Source organism: Nycticebus coucang, chromosome 13 (assembly GCF_027406575.1).
Source record: "Nycticebus coucang isolate mNycCou1 chromosome 13, mNycCou1.pri, whole genome shotgun sequence".
Classification (NCBI taxonomy): domain Eukaryota; kingdom Metazoa; phylum Chordata; class Mammalia; order Primates; family Lorisidae; genus Nycticebus; species Nycticebus coucang.
The window spans coordinates 61,079,250-61,097,008 of NC_069792.1; the positions used below are offsets into that span (position 1 = coordinate 61,079,250).

Sequence of the window (17,759 nt, forward strand, 5' to 3'; positions counted from 1 at the left end):
AATTATAAATCATGATTCTATGATATCAAATCATATAAAAATTTTGTTATATTGCAATATAATTTTATGCCTGACCCATCATTGCATGGTGAATATGTGAAGGGCAGATAACTTATCTCTTTAGTTCACAAGTCTCCAGATTGAGAGGAACTGACTCAAGGAACATCATCTATATCTGTATATGATTTAGAAAGGGAAATACTGGATTTTGAGCTAATATTTAGAGAAATAATACTTGGGGTAAAAGTATTATTTATAGATGTAGCCTATTCTTTAGAACTATCTAAGATAGTTCTTTAAAGACAGTGATTGTATTTTGCATGTGCAAGGAAGGTAGCCTCCAACTCCTGGCTCAAGCAATCCTCCTGCCTCAGTCTTTTGAGTAGCTGGGATGGCAAGCACATACTAATTTTTAATTGTGTGTGTGTGTGTGTGTGTGTGGCTGGCTATGGAACCTCACTCTATTGACCGGGCTGGTCTCAAACTCCTGGGTTCCAGCAGTCCTCCTACTTAGGCCTTCCCCAGGGCAAGGACTCCAAGTGTGAGCCACCATACTCAGCCTCTCTTAAGCATTTTAAAACAAAATTTAAATGGTCAAGTGTGTTTGGAAGAGATGGTAGAGATATTTATAAACTTAGTTTTTAAATTTAAAAAAATTTGAGGAAGTTTTTGTACAAGTAAAGAAAATTTCTTTCATTGATTCTCATTCTTATATTTTTTTAAAGACTTGGCTATGTGTTGTTTCTCATTTTCCCTATGTAATTAAATGACAATTAAAAAAAATCCCTACTCAAGTGTTTACATTGTTATGACTATGTAATTATTGTTCATGAACACTCTAATAATATGATCACGTTATTTCTTTTTTTGTGACTTCTAGATAATTGTCTCAGTTTTTGTTACTACTGTAGTTTTCTATATACTTATCATGAATTTTTTCACAAATGCTGTATTCCTAAACTCTCTGTAGGAGCTGTCAACTCCTGAATGTATGTTCAAATAGTTAATTTATTAGTTCTGCTCTCTTTTCTTGACTCATTCCTTTTCTAGTTCTCTATTCTTTTCTAATCTGAATTAAGTGCTCTTTAGGAGTCTTTCTGAAACTTCCCTTCAGTATCATCCTATGCCCTCTAGTTAGTTCTGCCTCTGAATTCTTTTTTCTCCATGAAAGGCAGCTTGTGTTTTGAGCAAAATAGTTTTTTCAGCCTACCTGCCTTTAGAAATTTGGAAATCCCAAGTCTTCTTTACATTTTATGCATCCCTGTCCTATTCAGTCCATGTTTGTGGTATTTCTCCCAGAAAAACTTCTGTGGGTCTTCTATAAATGTCATTGCAGTTTACTCCATGAGAATAGGCTACGCCTATAAATTTTATTGAGATAACTGCTTCTCTAACCCTGGGCTCTTGCTGAAGAATAGTGACTTAAGCTTGTTGGTTTAGAAGCCCTATTATTTAATTCAGGTAGTGCTATGGATCTTTCTGAAATCATAACAAAGGATTTAATAGTCATCTCTCCAGCTTTCCTGAATGTCCTTGGATTTGAGATTTGCTTGTAAGCTATTTTATAATTGTAGCATGATTTGCTGTCTATAGAGGCTGGGGATTTGCAAAATCAAGTTCTAGCTCCTTTTTTGCTTAATTGTCCCTTTCTTAAGCTTACCTATGGCATTTTGTTGTAAGCAGCAAGAAGTGACTTAAACACTTTAAGAAGATTTCAGGAAGGTAAGGAAAATGTTAGGAAGCTAGAGAAAAGAAGATTCTTATTGTGTGACGGCAAAATTTTCAAAACACTGCAGTAACCAAACATGTAACAAGGAATGTAAATGTACCTAATTAAATAGATGTTCTAGCTAAAGAGATTAACAGTCAGAGTGTTTACATTTAAGGTCTTATATTTAGGGATCCATTCAATTAGACTTTGTATTAAAAGGTTGTCATATATGAGAGGTAGGAATTGTTCCAGCACCATTTGTTGAAGAGACTCCATTTCCCATTGAGTAGTCTCAGTAACTGTTAAAAATCAGTTGGCCATAAATACACAGGTTTATTTACAGACTCTTCATTCTATTCCACTGGTCTACATCCTCAAGCTAGTATCACACCTATTTGAGTATTATAGCTTTGCATCGGTGCCCCTAGCTCAATGAGTAGGGTGCCAGCCACATATACTGAGGCTGGCAGGTTCGAGCCCAGCCTGGGCCTGCTAAACAACAATGACAACTTCAACCAAAGAATAGCTGGGCCTTGTGGCAGGCACCTGTAGTCCCTGCTACTTGGGAAGTTGAGGCTAAAGAATCGCTTAAGTCCAAGAGTTTGGGGTTGCTGTGAGCTGGGATACCACAGCACTCTACCGAGGGCGACATAATAAGGCTCTGTCTCAGAAAAAAACAAGAATATTAGGGCAGTGCCTATGGCTCAAGGTGTAGGGCGCCAGCCCCATATGCCAGAGTTGGCGAGTTCAAACCCAGCCCCAGCCAAAAACTGCAAAAAAAAAAGAATATCATAGCTTTGATTAAGTTCACTTTGTTCTTTTCAAATATGTTTTGGCTATTTGGAGCCCCTTGTAATTATCTTTGAATTTGAAGACTTGTTTTTCCTCTTCTGTAAAAATTACCATTGTGATTTTGATAAGGATTGCATTAATCTGTGAATTGCTTTTGCGAGTACTGCCATCTTAACAATATCGTCTTCTAATCCATGGACATAGAATGTCTTTCTATTGATTTAGGTCTTCTTTAATTTCTTCTAGTAATATTATATTGATTTAGGTCTTCTTTAATTTCTTCTAGTAATATTATATTGATTTAGATCTTAATTTCTTCTAGTAATATTTTTGTACTATTCAATATACCAGTTTTTCATCTTTTGGTTGAATTTATTCTTTAGGTATTTCATTCTTTTTGATGTTATTATAAATGGAAATGTTTGCATAATTTCCTTTTCACATCTTTCAGTGCTTATGCATAGAAACGTGAGTTCTGTGTGTTTATCTTATATCCTAATACTCGGCTGATTTGTTTACTAGCTCTAGCAGATATGAATGTTTTTGACAGACTCCACCTGGGAAGATGCTCAAGTTCAACAGGACTAAGACAAAGGATATTTACACACTAGTCCCTCAGGGAAACCACCAATAAATAGGTCAAAAGGCAAAACCACAATTTTTGAGAACAAGGGCCACAGCTGAGCTAGAAAATAGAAGATGGCAGGTATGTATGCAAAAATGTCACAATGCTTTCTTGTTGAAATTTACCAGCCTTTCTTCATTAAATACTCTCCTGGTTGCTATTAGTTTTTTCTTAGTTTCCAGAGTATTGCAAACATTGATTTGTCAGCTTGTGCCACCTTAATGGTTGCTTCTGTAGAGGCACTACCTTGCTCCACCACTTTCTGTGATCCTTGACTCATTTTTTCACAAAAAGAATGTGGCAGAAGTGACAGTATGTTACTCCTGAGACTACATCATAAAAGGCATTGAGATTTCCTCTTTGTTCTCTCTCAGTCACTCACTCTAAGAGAAGTCAGCTGCCATGCTTTGAAGACTCTGAAGCAGTCCTGTGGAGAGGTACACATGGCAAGGAACTGTGGCTGCTGGCCAACAGCCCCTGAATGAGCCATCGTGCAAATTATTCCTCCAGCCCTCACAAGCCTCAGATGACTGTAGCTCTGACCAACATTTAGACTGCAACTTCATAAGAGACCCTAAGCCTGAATCACTCAAGTAAATTTCTCCTGAAACAATGCTTTACAAATAGATGAGATAATAAATATGTGTTGTCTTATGCTGCTAGGTTTTGGAGCACATGATATTCAAAGCTGAGACCCCAAAGTGAAGAATCTAGGCACTCCATGAGTTCTGGGAAAGAAGGTTGTATCAAGAACAGGGGATAGCCAAGCAAAGCCCATAAAAAAGGAAAGGTCTTAGGCATGTTTAAAGATTAGAAATCTGAAAGACTGTCGTGTCTGGAGCTCAGTGAAAGAGAGAAAAATAGTGAGAGAAGAGATCACAAAAGAGGCAGACAGTAACCAAAGTGACTGTAGTAAGATCTTAAAATCTAGTAAAAACCAGTAAGTTCTGGGGTAGTCAACAGTTCCCTGTCCATCAAAAATAAAAACTAGTTTGGCACACCGTTTATGTGTGGGACATAAACACAAGAGGGACTCTACCTAACAAAATCAAATATTTTGACCTGAGTTTTTGTACCTTCATTAACCTGTAATAAATATATAAACTAGTCTAAAACTAAGTAGAGAAAGATAACAGCAAAGCAAAAATAATCACCTACCTATTAACAGCTATAGCTAACTAATGGCAGTTCACTAGCCCAGCACTCATTAGAAATTTGCATAAGGCAAAGGAAGGCAAATGGGTAACATGAGAGAGGGGCAAAAACTAGTCTTCATAGAAAACAACCTTATGCTGTTAACTCTGGTCAATGTTTCTTTTTATAAGTACTAATAAATGTTTTAGTGGGAAAAAATCAGCATAAAGTTCCATGAAGAAACATGAAGAATAAAAGTAAAAAACTTAGTTTTAGTTTTGGCTCTTCATCAGCTTTGTGAACTGTCCTAAATCACTTCCCTTCTAACCTAATTTCACTCAACTACTAAATGGGATAATCATAATATGCTCGACCAATCATATCTTTTAAATAAAATCAAATGAAATAATGTATGATAAAGTGCCTTTGAAACTGAAACTGGCCCTTATAAAATTCGTAAGAGCCCCCAGGTGGAAACTGTGGTAGGGAAGACACATATATAGCCAGACATTGTTCTCCAACTTTCTTTCCAGTAATTGCTTACTCCTCATGAGTCATCTAGCTTGATGGTCATGATTCTTAGCTTTCTGCATTGTTTCCATAGATAACATCACCCTTGTGAAACCTAAGACCAGTTTTTGAGAAATCTTCTAGGCTCTGCATTCTGATCTAACAGCTGGCCCATCCAGACCAGTGGCCCATCCCAAGGAACTGACTCAAGTGTTCTTGGGACTCCCAACCAAGAACTGACTCATCAAAGATACATCGCTCTGGCTCTAACCTGAACCCAGCCTATTAGCATTCCCAGTTGCATAGCCTTTTGCCTACCAAACTATCTTCAAAAAATCCTTTTCTGAAAATTCTCAGGAGATGGAGCTGAGAACTTCTTCCTCTGTCCTCCTATGGTGCCTGCAGTATTAAATTCTTTCATTGCTGTAACACCTACAGTGTCTGTATATTGGCTGGCTTCCTCTTGAGCAGCAGGCTATGAACTTGGTAAGAATGCAATAAAACCACAAAAACCAACTACAAAAATTTCATATTTACAAACATTAATTGGAGAGAAATCAGAAACTAAATGTATCTATCATCACACAGAACCCAGGGTGGGAACTATAAAACCCCATAACAGCAAAAGCCATAGTCTTTACATCTCTTATACCATCTAAATTTAATGATAAACTTATGAAAAAATATCTTTTGAAGACACTATTAAAATTCTGAATGGTGACTTTATTAGTGAAAGATTTTACATTTAAAATACAAGCTTTAAGCATCTGTCTCACTAGATGGCCCATGAATGCTACCAAAAAAATAACTCATGTAGTTGCATATCTAAAGGAAACAATTATAAGTCAGCTCTGCAAAGATGTACATTTTTCCTTGCCCTCCACTACCTTATGATATAAGGTTTAATAATTTGTGAAAAGGGGCTGGGCACTGTGGCATGTTCCTATAATCCTAGCACTCTGGAAGGCCAACGCAGGTGGCTTGCTTGAGTTCAGCCTTAGCGAGAGATACCCCATCTCCACTAAAAACAGAAAAACCTAACTAGCATCATGGCAGGCACGTATAGTCCCAGCTACTCAGGAGGATGAGGCAAAGAGAATTGCTTGAACCCAAGAGTTTGAGGTTGCCGTAAGCTATGATCATGCCATGGCACTCTACTCAGGGTGACAAAGTGAGACTCTGTCTCAAAATAATAACAATAATAGAACAAGATAAAAACATTTGAAAAGCGTTCCCAACTGGACAACCAGTTTCTGAAATTAAAACTCAATAAACGTCTTGAATTCAGCAATTTTGTCATATCTTCTAAAACTTTTTCTGCTTTTTTTGTTTGTTTGTTTTTTGTTCTTGAGACACAGTCTTGCACTGTTGCAGAGGTTGTAGTGTACTGGCACAATCATAGCTCACTGTAGCCTCAAACTCCTAGTCGCAAGTAGCTGAGACTACAGGTAGCCACCATCATGCCCAGCTAATTCAAATTTAGCAAAATAATGCTAGGTATGCTGAATTTCAATTAGCAAAATAATGGTATCTGTATACAGAAACTGTAAGATTAAAAAAAAAAAATTCCAGGGCGGTTCCTGTGGCTCAGTCGGTAAGGCGCCGGCCCCATATACCGAGGGTGGCAGGTTCAAACCCAGCCCCAGCTGAACTGCAACCAAAAAATAGCTGGGCGTTGTGGCAGGCGCCTGTAGTCCCAGCTACTCGGGAAGCTGAGGCAAGAGAATCGCTTAAGCCCAGGAGTTGGAGGTCAATGTGATGAGGTCAATGATAGGTGATAGGTCAATGATAGGTGATAGGTCAATGTGTGAGCTATGTGATGCCATGGCACTCTACCAAGGGCCATAAAGTGAGACTCTGTCTCTACAAAAAAAAAAAAAAAAAATTCCAAAGGAAAATACAATGTTATCAAAGACATTTTCAGTAAGTGAAAAATAAAGTATACGTATATTTTCAGATTTTATTAATACTTGAATACCAAGGGTTATCTGTTTCTTTATCCATAAAAAATGACTATTTGAAGCACAACGCAAAAAATAATTAGCAAAAGATAAAACCACTAGATACTATAAAGTGTGATACATAAATTTTATGTTGTTATTAAAATGGAGTGACACATTAATATAAAATAAATGGAACAACTTTGTTAAAACTGCTAGATACTTGTCCCTCTTACTTTCTCTGGTAACCCCTGTTCTACTATGATACTCTTTATTTAAAGCATACCTGGCAACCAGTTAAAAGACAGTTCCAGGCCTGGCACGGTGTCTCACACCTGTAATTCCAGCATTCTGGGAGGCACAGGCAGGAGGATCATTTGAGCCTAGGAATTTGAGACCAGCCTGGGCAACACAGTGAGAACCCCATCTCTACAAAACTTTTTTAAAAATTAGCAAGGCCTGGTGGCAACCACCTGCAATGCCAGCTACTTAGGAGGATCACTTGAGCCTAGGAGTTCTAGCTACAATGAGCTATGATTGCACCACTACACTCCAATCTGGGTAAAAGAGCAAGACCCTCACTCAAAGCAAAAGAAGAAAAAGTAAGTTCCAGAGTATATGACAAAAAATTGCCCAAATTTAAGACATTTACTCCACAAACTCAGAGTTAATGTCAACTGGATATTAACTCTGTGCAAGATATGTTTGTGTAAGCCTAACAAACATACAAAGATTATATTCAACTAATCATTAATTCTTAATATATCAGAAAAGAATAGCAAACATTCAATGCAAACAAAATCTATTTTGAGATTTAATGAAGAAACACATTTTACTTGTATAATAAAACAATAATTGCTATTAACATATTTAAAGAAACAAAATTATAGAAAAATGACTCAGAAAAATAAACTTTTTAAAGTAATTACAGACCGAATTTTCTTCTTCCTCTTCCAATTCTCGCTGCTGTTCTTCATGTCTTTTAGCTTTGATCTCCATAGCTTCTGTGATAAGGTCTCTTAATATTGATACAGGTTTTGCATTCTTGATAAAAGGATGCTAGAAAAGTAAAATTCAATGGTATAAGTTCAAAAGATTTGGGAAGTTTATAGCTAACAAATGTTAGAACATGTAAATGTTAACCAGGATCATAGGTTTCAATGACTGTTTTTTCAACCACAATTAAATGCATTGGTTAAAAGAAAGAGAATGTGTCACCTGCTTTAGAAGTAAAGATTTTGCTTTTAGGTTTTTGGTTTTTTTTTAAAAAAGCACACACACAAAAATGCAACCCTGTTAATAAAACTACATTATCCTTAAAGATGTAATTGTCCAAAGAAGTACACATTAAATAGTAAAAAAAGTAATAAATTTTAAGGAACAGATTGGTAATTCTATTTTATGTGAAAAATAAATATTTTGGTACTGAGTTACAGAATTTAATTAATTGGATAAGCTGACAGCAAAAACCAGTGATCAAAAAGAGGACAATTGTTTTGTTCTTTTACATGTTTTTCTATTTTACCGTATCATGAATAATCTTTTCCAATGAAAACAGAAAAATATTTTTCAGTAAATAAATACTGCCTCATTTCTGTAAAATGTAATATATAAAACAACTTGTCACTTCTTTTTCAAATATCATTATGATTTAGCTAAAACAGCTGAGTTTTCTCCAATCCTAATAAGCTGAAGGGAAACCACCAGAATAGATCTGGGTTTTTAATTGCTTTATTACTGAGAGAGAGGATGTGAGAGAAAGAAGGAGAGGTTATAAGAATAATTTGGGGGAGATAACCTTATCTCGGGAAAGAAATCTAGCTTAAAAATGCAATTTTCATAACTACCTAATCAGTACATACAGGTAAAAGCGACCTGAATTACTTCAATAAAAATGAATAAAATATAGGCCAGACCTAGTGGCTCATACCTGTAATCCTAGCTCTCTGGGGAGCCAAGACAGGAGGATCCCTTGCTCAGGAGCTCAAGACCAGCCTGAGCAAGAGCTAAACCACATCTCTACTAAAAGTAGAAAAATTAGCCAGGAGTCATGGTGGGTGCCTATAGTCCCAGCTAACTCAGAAGGCTGAGGTAAGATTGCTTGAACCTGAGAGTTTAAGGTTGCTGTGAGAAAGGCTGATGCCATATTACTCTAGCCTGGGTAAGAGAGTGAGATGCTTGTCTCAAAATCAATCAGGCAATTAAAAATAAACTTACAGACAAAAAAAATTTAGTGTTAGGCTTGGCGCTTGTAGCTCAGTGAGTAGGGCACTAGCCACATACACCAAGGCTGGCAGGTTCAAGCCCGGCCTGGGCCTGCTAAACAATAGTGATAACTGCACAACAACAACAACAAAAAAATATCTGGGCATTGTGGCAGGTGCCAGTAGTCCTAGCTACTTGGGAGGCTGAGGCAAGAGAATCGCTTAAGCCCAAGAGTTAGAGGTCACTGTGAGCTTTGACACCACTCTACCAAGGCGACATATTAAGACTGTCTCAAAAAAAAAAAAAAAAATTGTGTTAAAGAAGCAATTATAAATATTGGCAAGAGGCTTTAAAATAATAAATATTTCATTTGGACTATGAGTGAGAATTTTGTCACAGAAATACTAAGATAATTCTATAGAATAAATAAATCCTTTTTTTCTTTTTTGGAGACAGTCTCACTATGTTGCCCTTGATAGAGTGCCATGATGTCACAGCTCACAGCAACCTCACACTCTTGGACTTAAGCGATTCTCTTGCTTCAGCCTCCCAGGTAGCTGGGACTACAGGTGCCCGCCACAATGCCCAGCTATTTTGTTGTTGTTGTTGTTGTCATTGTTGTTCTAGCAGGCCTGGACTAGGTTTGAACCCGCTAGCTCTGGTGTATGCGGCTGAAGTCCTAACCACTGAGCTATGGGCACTGAGACTGAACAAATAAATTCTTTTATAACAGTTATAGAATAATCACCATATCTATCTCTGGGGGTTAATTAACATATCTGTAGTGGAGACTAATTAAAAAATCTGTAGTAGAAACTCCTGGTCATATATCAAAACAAGAGTTGTGGCTGGACCTACAGCTACCCAGATAGATCCCACATTTCTCAACTTCCCTTTTAGCTGTTTGTGACTAATGCCAAAGTTCTCACCAATGAAATGTGAGCACAAATGCCTACTTTCTAGTCTGGGCCATAAAACATTGAGTGAATACTCTTCCATGACCTCTTCCCTTTTTGCTAAGTTAGAAAGCAGAGGTACTTGCGATGCAACTTCAAACAACTATTACATATAAAGACAAAGACAGTGTCCTAGAGGATGGTAGAGTAACGAAAAGGAACAAATACCCATCCTTCTTGCAATTTTTTGACAAACACTAGTAGAAAGGTATCTCACATACACACACAACCTTGAAGATACATTCTTTGAGGAATAAAAACCAACAATTTAAAAAGTATAATACGACAGAGAAGTTATATTCATGATGGTTTAGCATGATTATGAGATGGTAAAAATAGAAGAATGGGTGAGGTAGTTAATCATAGATGCCTCATACGGAAGAAATACATCATTTTAGGAAGGGAAAAGAGTATGAACAACATAAACAAAGACACAAAAATAGAGGATGTATGTTAGAACACAGTAAAAACATCTGCCCAATCAAAGCAGAAATACCATTTAGAGAAATGGTATTCTATGAGTTTAAATACAGACGATAGTCAGGCAAGAAGGATAAATGTTTAGGATGAGAAGCCTGGATTTTGTCTGAGAGCCATTTAAAATTACAAGAGAATAACGTAAGGAAAAGAATATCTTTGAGAGAATAATCTTGTAGCAAAGTTTAGAAAATGAAATAGAGGGAGAGGAATTGTAATAATATAGATACGAATTATTAAGAACCAAAATTCAAAAAAAGTTGCCAAAATAGAGAAGAAACAATAAATCTGACAGAAGAATAAGAAGGATTTAGTGACTGTTTTTATATTAACAAAAGTGGAAGAAAACCAACACTGCAAAAATTAGGAGCCAATAAAATTACATTTCTTTTTTCTTTTTTTTTTTTTTGTAGAGACATAGTCTCACTTTATGGCCCTCGGTAGAGTGCCGTGGCATCACACAGCTCACAGAAACCTCCAACTCCTGGGCTTAAGCGATTATCTTGCCTCAGCCTCCAGAGTAGCTGGGACTACAGGCGCCCGCCACAACGCCCGGCTATTTTTTGGTTGCAGTTCAGCCGAGGCTGGGCTTGAACCCGCTACCCTCAGTATATGGGGCTGGCACCCCACCGACTGAGCCACAGGTGCCACCCAAAATTACATTTCTTTATATAGAAATTTCAAACTCAATCTTCTCAGAGAAAACTATGAGCCATGCCTCCAAGATACAGTTATTTTTAAGAAATGCCAAAGTATATACCAGATTCAGCCATTCTACTCCAATCTTGCTTTTATGCAATTCATGATGAACTGCCTACAGTGTTTACGCTACTGTTATTCTGTAGACGTTAATGGTCTTAATCTCCACAACTTGGTACATACAATTTCATTTGTATTCATGCTTTCTCTATATAACCACTACAGATACAATTTTGACCACCAAAGAGGAATTGACTAATAAAGTTAAAAGGGTACTTGAAGTACAAAACCATATTATTTGAGTACTCTTGACAGGAAGAAGAGAAGTTTTATCAGACACATTGCCAGATTTTTAAGTATAGTATAACCCCATCATAAGTTGAAAATAATGGAAGATGAAAAATGCATTGAAATACACCTAAACTACTGAACATTATAGCTTACCCTAGCCTACCTTAAACATGCTCAGAACACTTACACTAGCCTAGACACAGATGGGTGTTTTGTAGAAGACATGGTTGGATACAAAACACCATATCCAAAAAATGCTGGCAAACAGTATACTAGAGGATGGGTTATTTACCCTCATGACCACAGAACTGGCTGGGAGCTATGGCTCACTGTACTACCCAGCATCTTGAGAGTATTACACCTCACATCACTGCTTGAAAAAAGATTAAAATTCAAACTTTGAAGGATAGTTCTACTGAAGGCACGTTACCTTTGCACCACTGTAAAATGTTCTAAGTCAGTGGTTCTCAACCTGTGGGTTGTGACCCACAGGAACTGTATAAAGGGTTGCAGCATTAGGAAGGTTGAGAACCACTGGTCTAAGTTAAACATTAAGTAGGGGACCGTGTGTGCACGCACGCATGTGTATAGTAGTCTATTTCAATTTGCATGCAAACTTTATAGTCACTGTGTATATATGTACACATGTATGTGCCTATACGTGGATTTTTTTTTTTTTTTTTTAGCCAAAGTCTCACTTTGTCACCCTGAGTTGAGTGCTGTGGCATCACAGCTCACAGCAACCTCAAACTCTTGGGTTCAAGTCATTCTTTTATCTCAGCATCCCAAGTAGCTGGGACTATAGGCACCCACCGTAACACCTAGTTACTTTTTAGAGACAGGGTCTTGCTCTTGCTCAAGCTGGTCTTGAACTGAGCTCAGGCAATCCACTCGCCTCAGCCTCCCAAGGGCTGGGATTATAGGCATGAGCCACAGAGCTGGGCTATATATTTTTTAAAGACATTTTCACTCTGTTACCCCAGGCTAGAGTACCCTGCAGTCATAGCTCACAGTTACCTCAGACTCTTGGGCTCAAGCAACCCTCTTTTGTCTCAGCCTCCTAAGTAGTTTGGACTATAGGCAGCCACCACAATGCCCAGCTAGTTTTGTCTATTTTTAGTAGAGATGGGGTCTCATTCTTGCTCAGGCTGGTCTCAAACTCCTGAACTCAGGCAATCCACCTGCCTCAGCCTCCGAGAGTACAAGGATTACAGGCAGGAGCCACTGCACCCAGCCTTCACATGTGTATTTTTAAAAGCTTTTTTTTTTTTTTTTTTGCACTTTCTAGCCAGGGCTGGGTTTGAATGCACCACCTCCGGCATATGGGGCTGGCGCCCTACTCCTTTGATCCACAGGCACCACCCTTTAAAAGCTTTTTTTTTTTTTAAGAGTTAAAAGTGGTAAAATTAACACTGCAAACCAAAATAAGAAGAATGCAGAAAGACAAGAAATGGCAAAAATAAAACGTGATAGTGTGATACAGATATTAGCATATAATTACATTCTAATGTAAATAAATGATCAAATTTCCAACTTTTTAGTTAATTACTAAAGGACAGGTTCATTAGTTAATAAGATAAATTGTAACTACATGCTTTCTACATGAGATAAATAAAATAAATTGAACTTATGTTTCTATATAAAGCCAATTTAAAAGAATGGGTTAAAAGCTGAAGGCAGGAAATGAAAAAAGATATGTATAACATGACAAAAAAGTAAAAGTGAAAGCAAAAAGCAGTACATGAGGAAAGACTCATTTAATATTAATAAAGGATGTAATATTAAAAATATATAAACTTGACATATTAGCATAGCATTATATGTAACAAAAACTATAGAAACATGAGAAGAGGTTGATATGGAAGACATGGGAGAGTTTTAATAATGCTTTTTTAGCCACTGAGATAACATAAGCAATAAATAAATAAATATAAAAGTCATCTGAATAACAATGATTGATTTAACTGAAATATCTATCAACTTTTATACCCACACAACTTTTTGAAACAATACCTTTTTGTTGGATGCTTTAAAAGAATATGGTACCAGCATGAGAAGAGAAAGAACAAGAATAAAATGTCCAGAGACAGAATATAATATAAAGGAAACTGGCATATTATGATGATAGCATTTTCAATCACTAAGGAAAAACACAAGAGAAATGGTGTGAGATAAAATTACTTGCTTTGGGGAGTATTGGTAGGTTAACCTAGATCCTTACCACAGAAACACGAAAGTAAATTTCAGACAGATTAAGGTATTAAATGTTTAAGAGAAAAATATGGAAGTAGAAAAGAACTTGAGGATACTACAGGAGAGTACTTATATTTATAAATATATAAGTATATATATAAATATATAAGTATACTTATATATTTAATATGATGCAATGAAACAAAAAAAGGACAATTTCAGTACATTCAACTTAAAAATGTATAAATGGCAAAAAAATAAAAACTAAAAAATATATTTATAACATCTATGTCAGACAAGGGGCTCATTATATGAAGGGATTTAAAAAAAAAAAAACTGTTGGGAGTTTTAAAACACAATTGGAGCACTGTCAGGGACAGGAAATGGTGTTTTCATTTCCCCTGAGTGTAGGGGGCAGTATTTGAGTCCTTGGGAGTAAATGCTGAGAGCAGGAGGACTGTCTGAGATGGCGAGAGTTGGAAGCCACAACACAGAGGTCTCTAAGGGAATAATGCCTCTCACTGGAAGAGGAGATATAAAGTTCTCCTTTTCTCACAGTCTAAACCTCATTAATTGTTTTTAGTTAACAATGTATTTCTCAAATCACTCCTCCATGGACCTTAGATTGTTTCCAATTTGTGGATATTTAAGTTCTTTCTGATCTTTTTACTATTACAAAGTTCTATGAATATTTTGACATATATGTCATTTTACACATGGTTAAATCTTTCTGTAGAATAAATTCTTAGAAGTGTGATTTCTGGGTCAAAGAATATAAGAATTTTTATTTCAGATAGATACTGACAAATTGGCTTCCATGGAGATTAAGTGCTAAGTTAAATAATCATAACAACAAACATACTTAAGAGTCTCCCAGACTCTACCTCAAATCTCTTTTTATTAAAAATAGCACCTCAGAAAGTCACTTTTTACAAAAACCCTATTTCATTCCTTTTGTCATTTAATAGTAATAATCATTTTGTTAATATCAGATATATTATTAGGTGAGAGTTCTGAAGTAATTCTGCTGGGAAAATAAAGTTCACAAATTCCCATTATAAATATTAAATTAATTTAATTAGCATTCAATTTTAAGGCAGATAAAAAAAAAACAAAACCCTCCTGACATTCTGGTTACAAAGTCTATTTATAGCAGGCCTCACATGTTCTCCTCTCTTCTTCTAGGGGGAAGACACTTAATGATAGGCCGGGGGGTGGCTCATGCCTGCAATCCTAGCATTCTGGGAGGCCTAGGCCAGTGGATTACCTAAGCTTACAGGTTCAAGACCAGACTGAGCAAGAGAGAGACCCAGTCTCTAAAAATAGCCCAGCATTATGGCGAGTGCCTATAGTCACAGCTACTTGGGAGGCTGACAAAAGAAAATCTCTTGAGCCCAACAGTTTAAGATTGCTGTGAGTTATGACGCTACAGCACTCTACCAAGAGTGACAAAGTGAGACTCTGTCTCAAAAAAAAAAAAAAAAAAAAAAAAATAGAAGTTTTGTTGGCTGAGGTAGGTGACTCACATGTGTAATCCTAGGACTCTGGGAAGGCCAGGCAGGAGTTCCAGACAGACCAACCTGAGCAAGAATGAGACTACCTCCATCTCTACTAAAAATAGAAAAATTAAGGGCCGGTGCCTGTGGCTCAGAGGAGTAGGGCGCCAGCCCCATATGCCGGAGGTGGCAGGTTGAAACCCAGCCCCGGCCAAAAACTGCAAAAAAAAAAAAAAAAAAACAGATAGCCAGGCGTTGTAGTGGCTGCCTGTGGTCCCAGCTTCAGGAGGCTGAGGAAAGAGAATCACCTAAGCCCAAGAGGTGGAGGTTGCTGTGAGCTGTGACGCCATGACACTCTACCAAGGGCAACAAAGTGAAACTGTCTCAAAAAAAAAGAAAGAAAGAAAGAAAGAAAGAAAAAAAAACGCTTTGTTATATAACCCCAACCTGTCAAATTATCTTAAAATTTAATGCTAATTAAATTAATTTAATATTTATAATGGGTATTTGTGGACCTTTATTTTCCTAGAATTGCTTCAGAACTCTCACCTAATAATATATCTGATATGCTTATTCTCCTTACTACATAAAGAGGATAAAAATGATACTACAACAAACCACAATACTTGGGAATTAAGTTTTTTCCCACTGAAAAAGACTAATCATGGAAGGAAAAGGAATGAAGGGGGGGAGGGAGAGAAAGAATGAAAGAAAAAGAAAAAAAATAGAAGATTGAACCTGGAAAACAGAAAATGCTTAGCCTGTAAAAGACGGTGTGGGTTCAGACTCAGGGTCTCTTCTCCACTCAGGGAGAGGGACCCATAGCACTCTTGAGATGTATTCTCCTTACACTTTGTGTACTTCGTTCTGTACTAAATGTATGTTGATAATGATCATTCTGGCCTCGATTAGGCATCACTGCTTTTTCTTAACATTGGGAGCCATGAACCAGAGAACATCCTCTTCCAGAGGGACCTAAGAGGAAGAATACTGAAAACTTTTCATTTGAGGAATTTTGTAATTTGTATTTACAACATGTCATAATTCAAGGAGCTCAGGGATCTCGTACTTACATATCTTACAAGTGGAGCAAAAAGTCAAAGGAGAATAGAGTCAATGAACGTTAAGAAAGAACATGAAAAACAGTAACCACAGAACTCGTTTCTGAAATGAGAACCCTTTGCAAATTTTGTACAATGTTGGGCAAAATAGCTAACAAAAAAAAAAGAAAGAAAGAAAGAAAAGAAAAGAAGGAAGAGGAATGAAAGGGAAAGAAAGGAAGACAGAAAGAAGATTAAACCTGGAAAACAGAAAATGAGACAAAAACAACAGAAAAATGAGTGTGTGTGGGTGTGCGCGCATGCGCGTGCGTGTGTGTGAGAAGAATGAGTGTATGCGCACACACTCATTTTGGGTGGTTTGCATCTTCAGAAATCAGTTATGAAACTCCCAGTAATTTGGCAAATCTCAAAAAGCTAAAAGTTATGAAGAAAACACCCTTCCCTTAAAAGCACAAACACTAACCTGTAAAAGCTGTGTTGCAGTAGCTCTCTGTTCAGGATTCTTCACTAAGCACTTTCTAACAAAATCAGTGAAATCATCAGACCAAAGTTCTGGCTTCCTGAATGTTGGTGGTGGATTTGTAGGAATCATAAAAATAGCCTAGCACAAATGAAATATACAAAAGACAGTAAGAATGACAAAAGCACAACCAAATAAACAAATCCCTTTACCTTTTTATCAGACTCTAAATCTGAAAAACAAATTTAAGTTGTTCTACGATTTCCAGTAAGACTGCAACTCAGGAAGCAAGTCATCTGCTACTAATGTACTCACTTCCCATTAAATTTCCTCTATTTGAATTGTAGCTCATTGAGCACATCATTCTTTATTTTATCTATTATTTTTTCACCAACCTCCAAAAAAGACTGCATTATTGACCCTTTACCAAACTAAGGATTTACCCTAGTTAGACAGACACATTCTCAAATTTTGCTACTTCATGCCAGATTTACTTTTTATTTCAGTTTTATGGACGTACTACTGCTCAAAATGACTAATAGCAATTTGCTATTAGAAGCCATAATATTTAAGTATAAATTAATTCACCACTGTGATTTGAAATAATGCTTACTAGAGCCAAGACTTTTATTTCTCTTTTCAGATATGAGTTATGATTCCAAATAAAACGTTTTATAAGCAATATACCACTTTAATTTATTACTAATGATTTAATACTAAAATTTAATAGTGATTAATACATTCACATAGTTCAAAATTCAAAAGCCGTAAAAAGTCTTCATCTCATCCCTATTTTCCTAGTCAGTAATCCTTTTCAACCAAAAAAATTAATTCCTCATTCCTAATATTCTTAAGAAATCTCCATAGTAGTTAACTACAATGAATTAACTCCTCTTTTGGGCATCTGAAACAGTTCCTGATAAAATACCAGCACTAAACCATCATTTTCTTTAAAAAGATATTAAAGATATAAAAATAAAAGTAAAACAAATATATTAGCACTTCATAAATACAGGCCATTATCATTTTTATTTCCATAAAAAAAGACAAAGGGCCAACAGAGCAATTGACAAAGATTTTAAAAAGTAAAGTGAATTAAGTTATGTTGTAACTAACTATAGTTTAATAGATAAGTTTCTATAATTACACAATCAACACAATAAGTGAGATGGGGGAAAATGACATTTTGGTAATCCTAATCAATACATA

At 36.4% G+C, this 17,759-nt stretch overlaps 1 protein-coding gene across 2 annotated transcripts in view; it reads right to left on the reverse strand.

Annotated features, from left to right (window-relative positions):
* STK3 (serine/threonine kinase 3) overlaps window positions 1–17,759 on the reverse strand; it is a 393,987-nt gene that overhangs the window by 147,005 nt on the left and 229,223 nt on the right. Inside the window, exons 7-8 of one of the 2 annotated variants that reach the window (XM_053559237.1) lie at window positions 16,554–16,691; window positions 7,646–7,771 (exon numbers count right to left, since the gene is read on the reverse strand). In XM_053559237.1, coding sequence (XP_053415212.1) covers window positions 7,646–7,771; window positions 16,554–16,691 — 264 coding nt within the window. The remainder of the gene's footprint in view (window positions 1–7,645; window positions 7,772–16,553; window positions 16,692–17,759) is intronic. The other variant, XM_053559238.1, reaches the window with a different exon arrangement.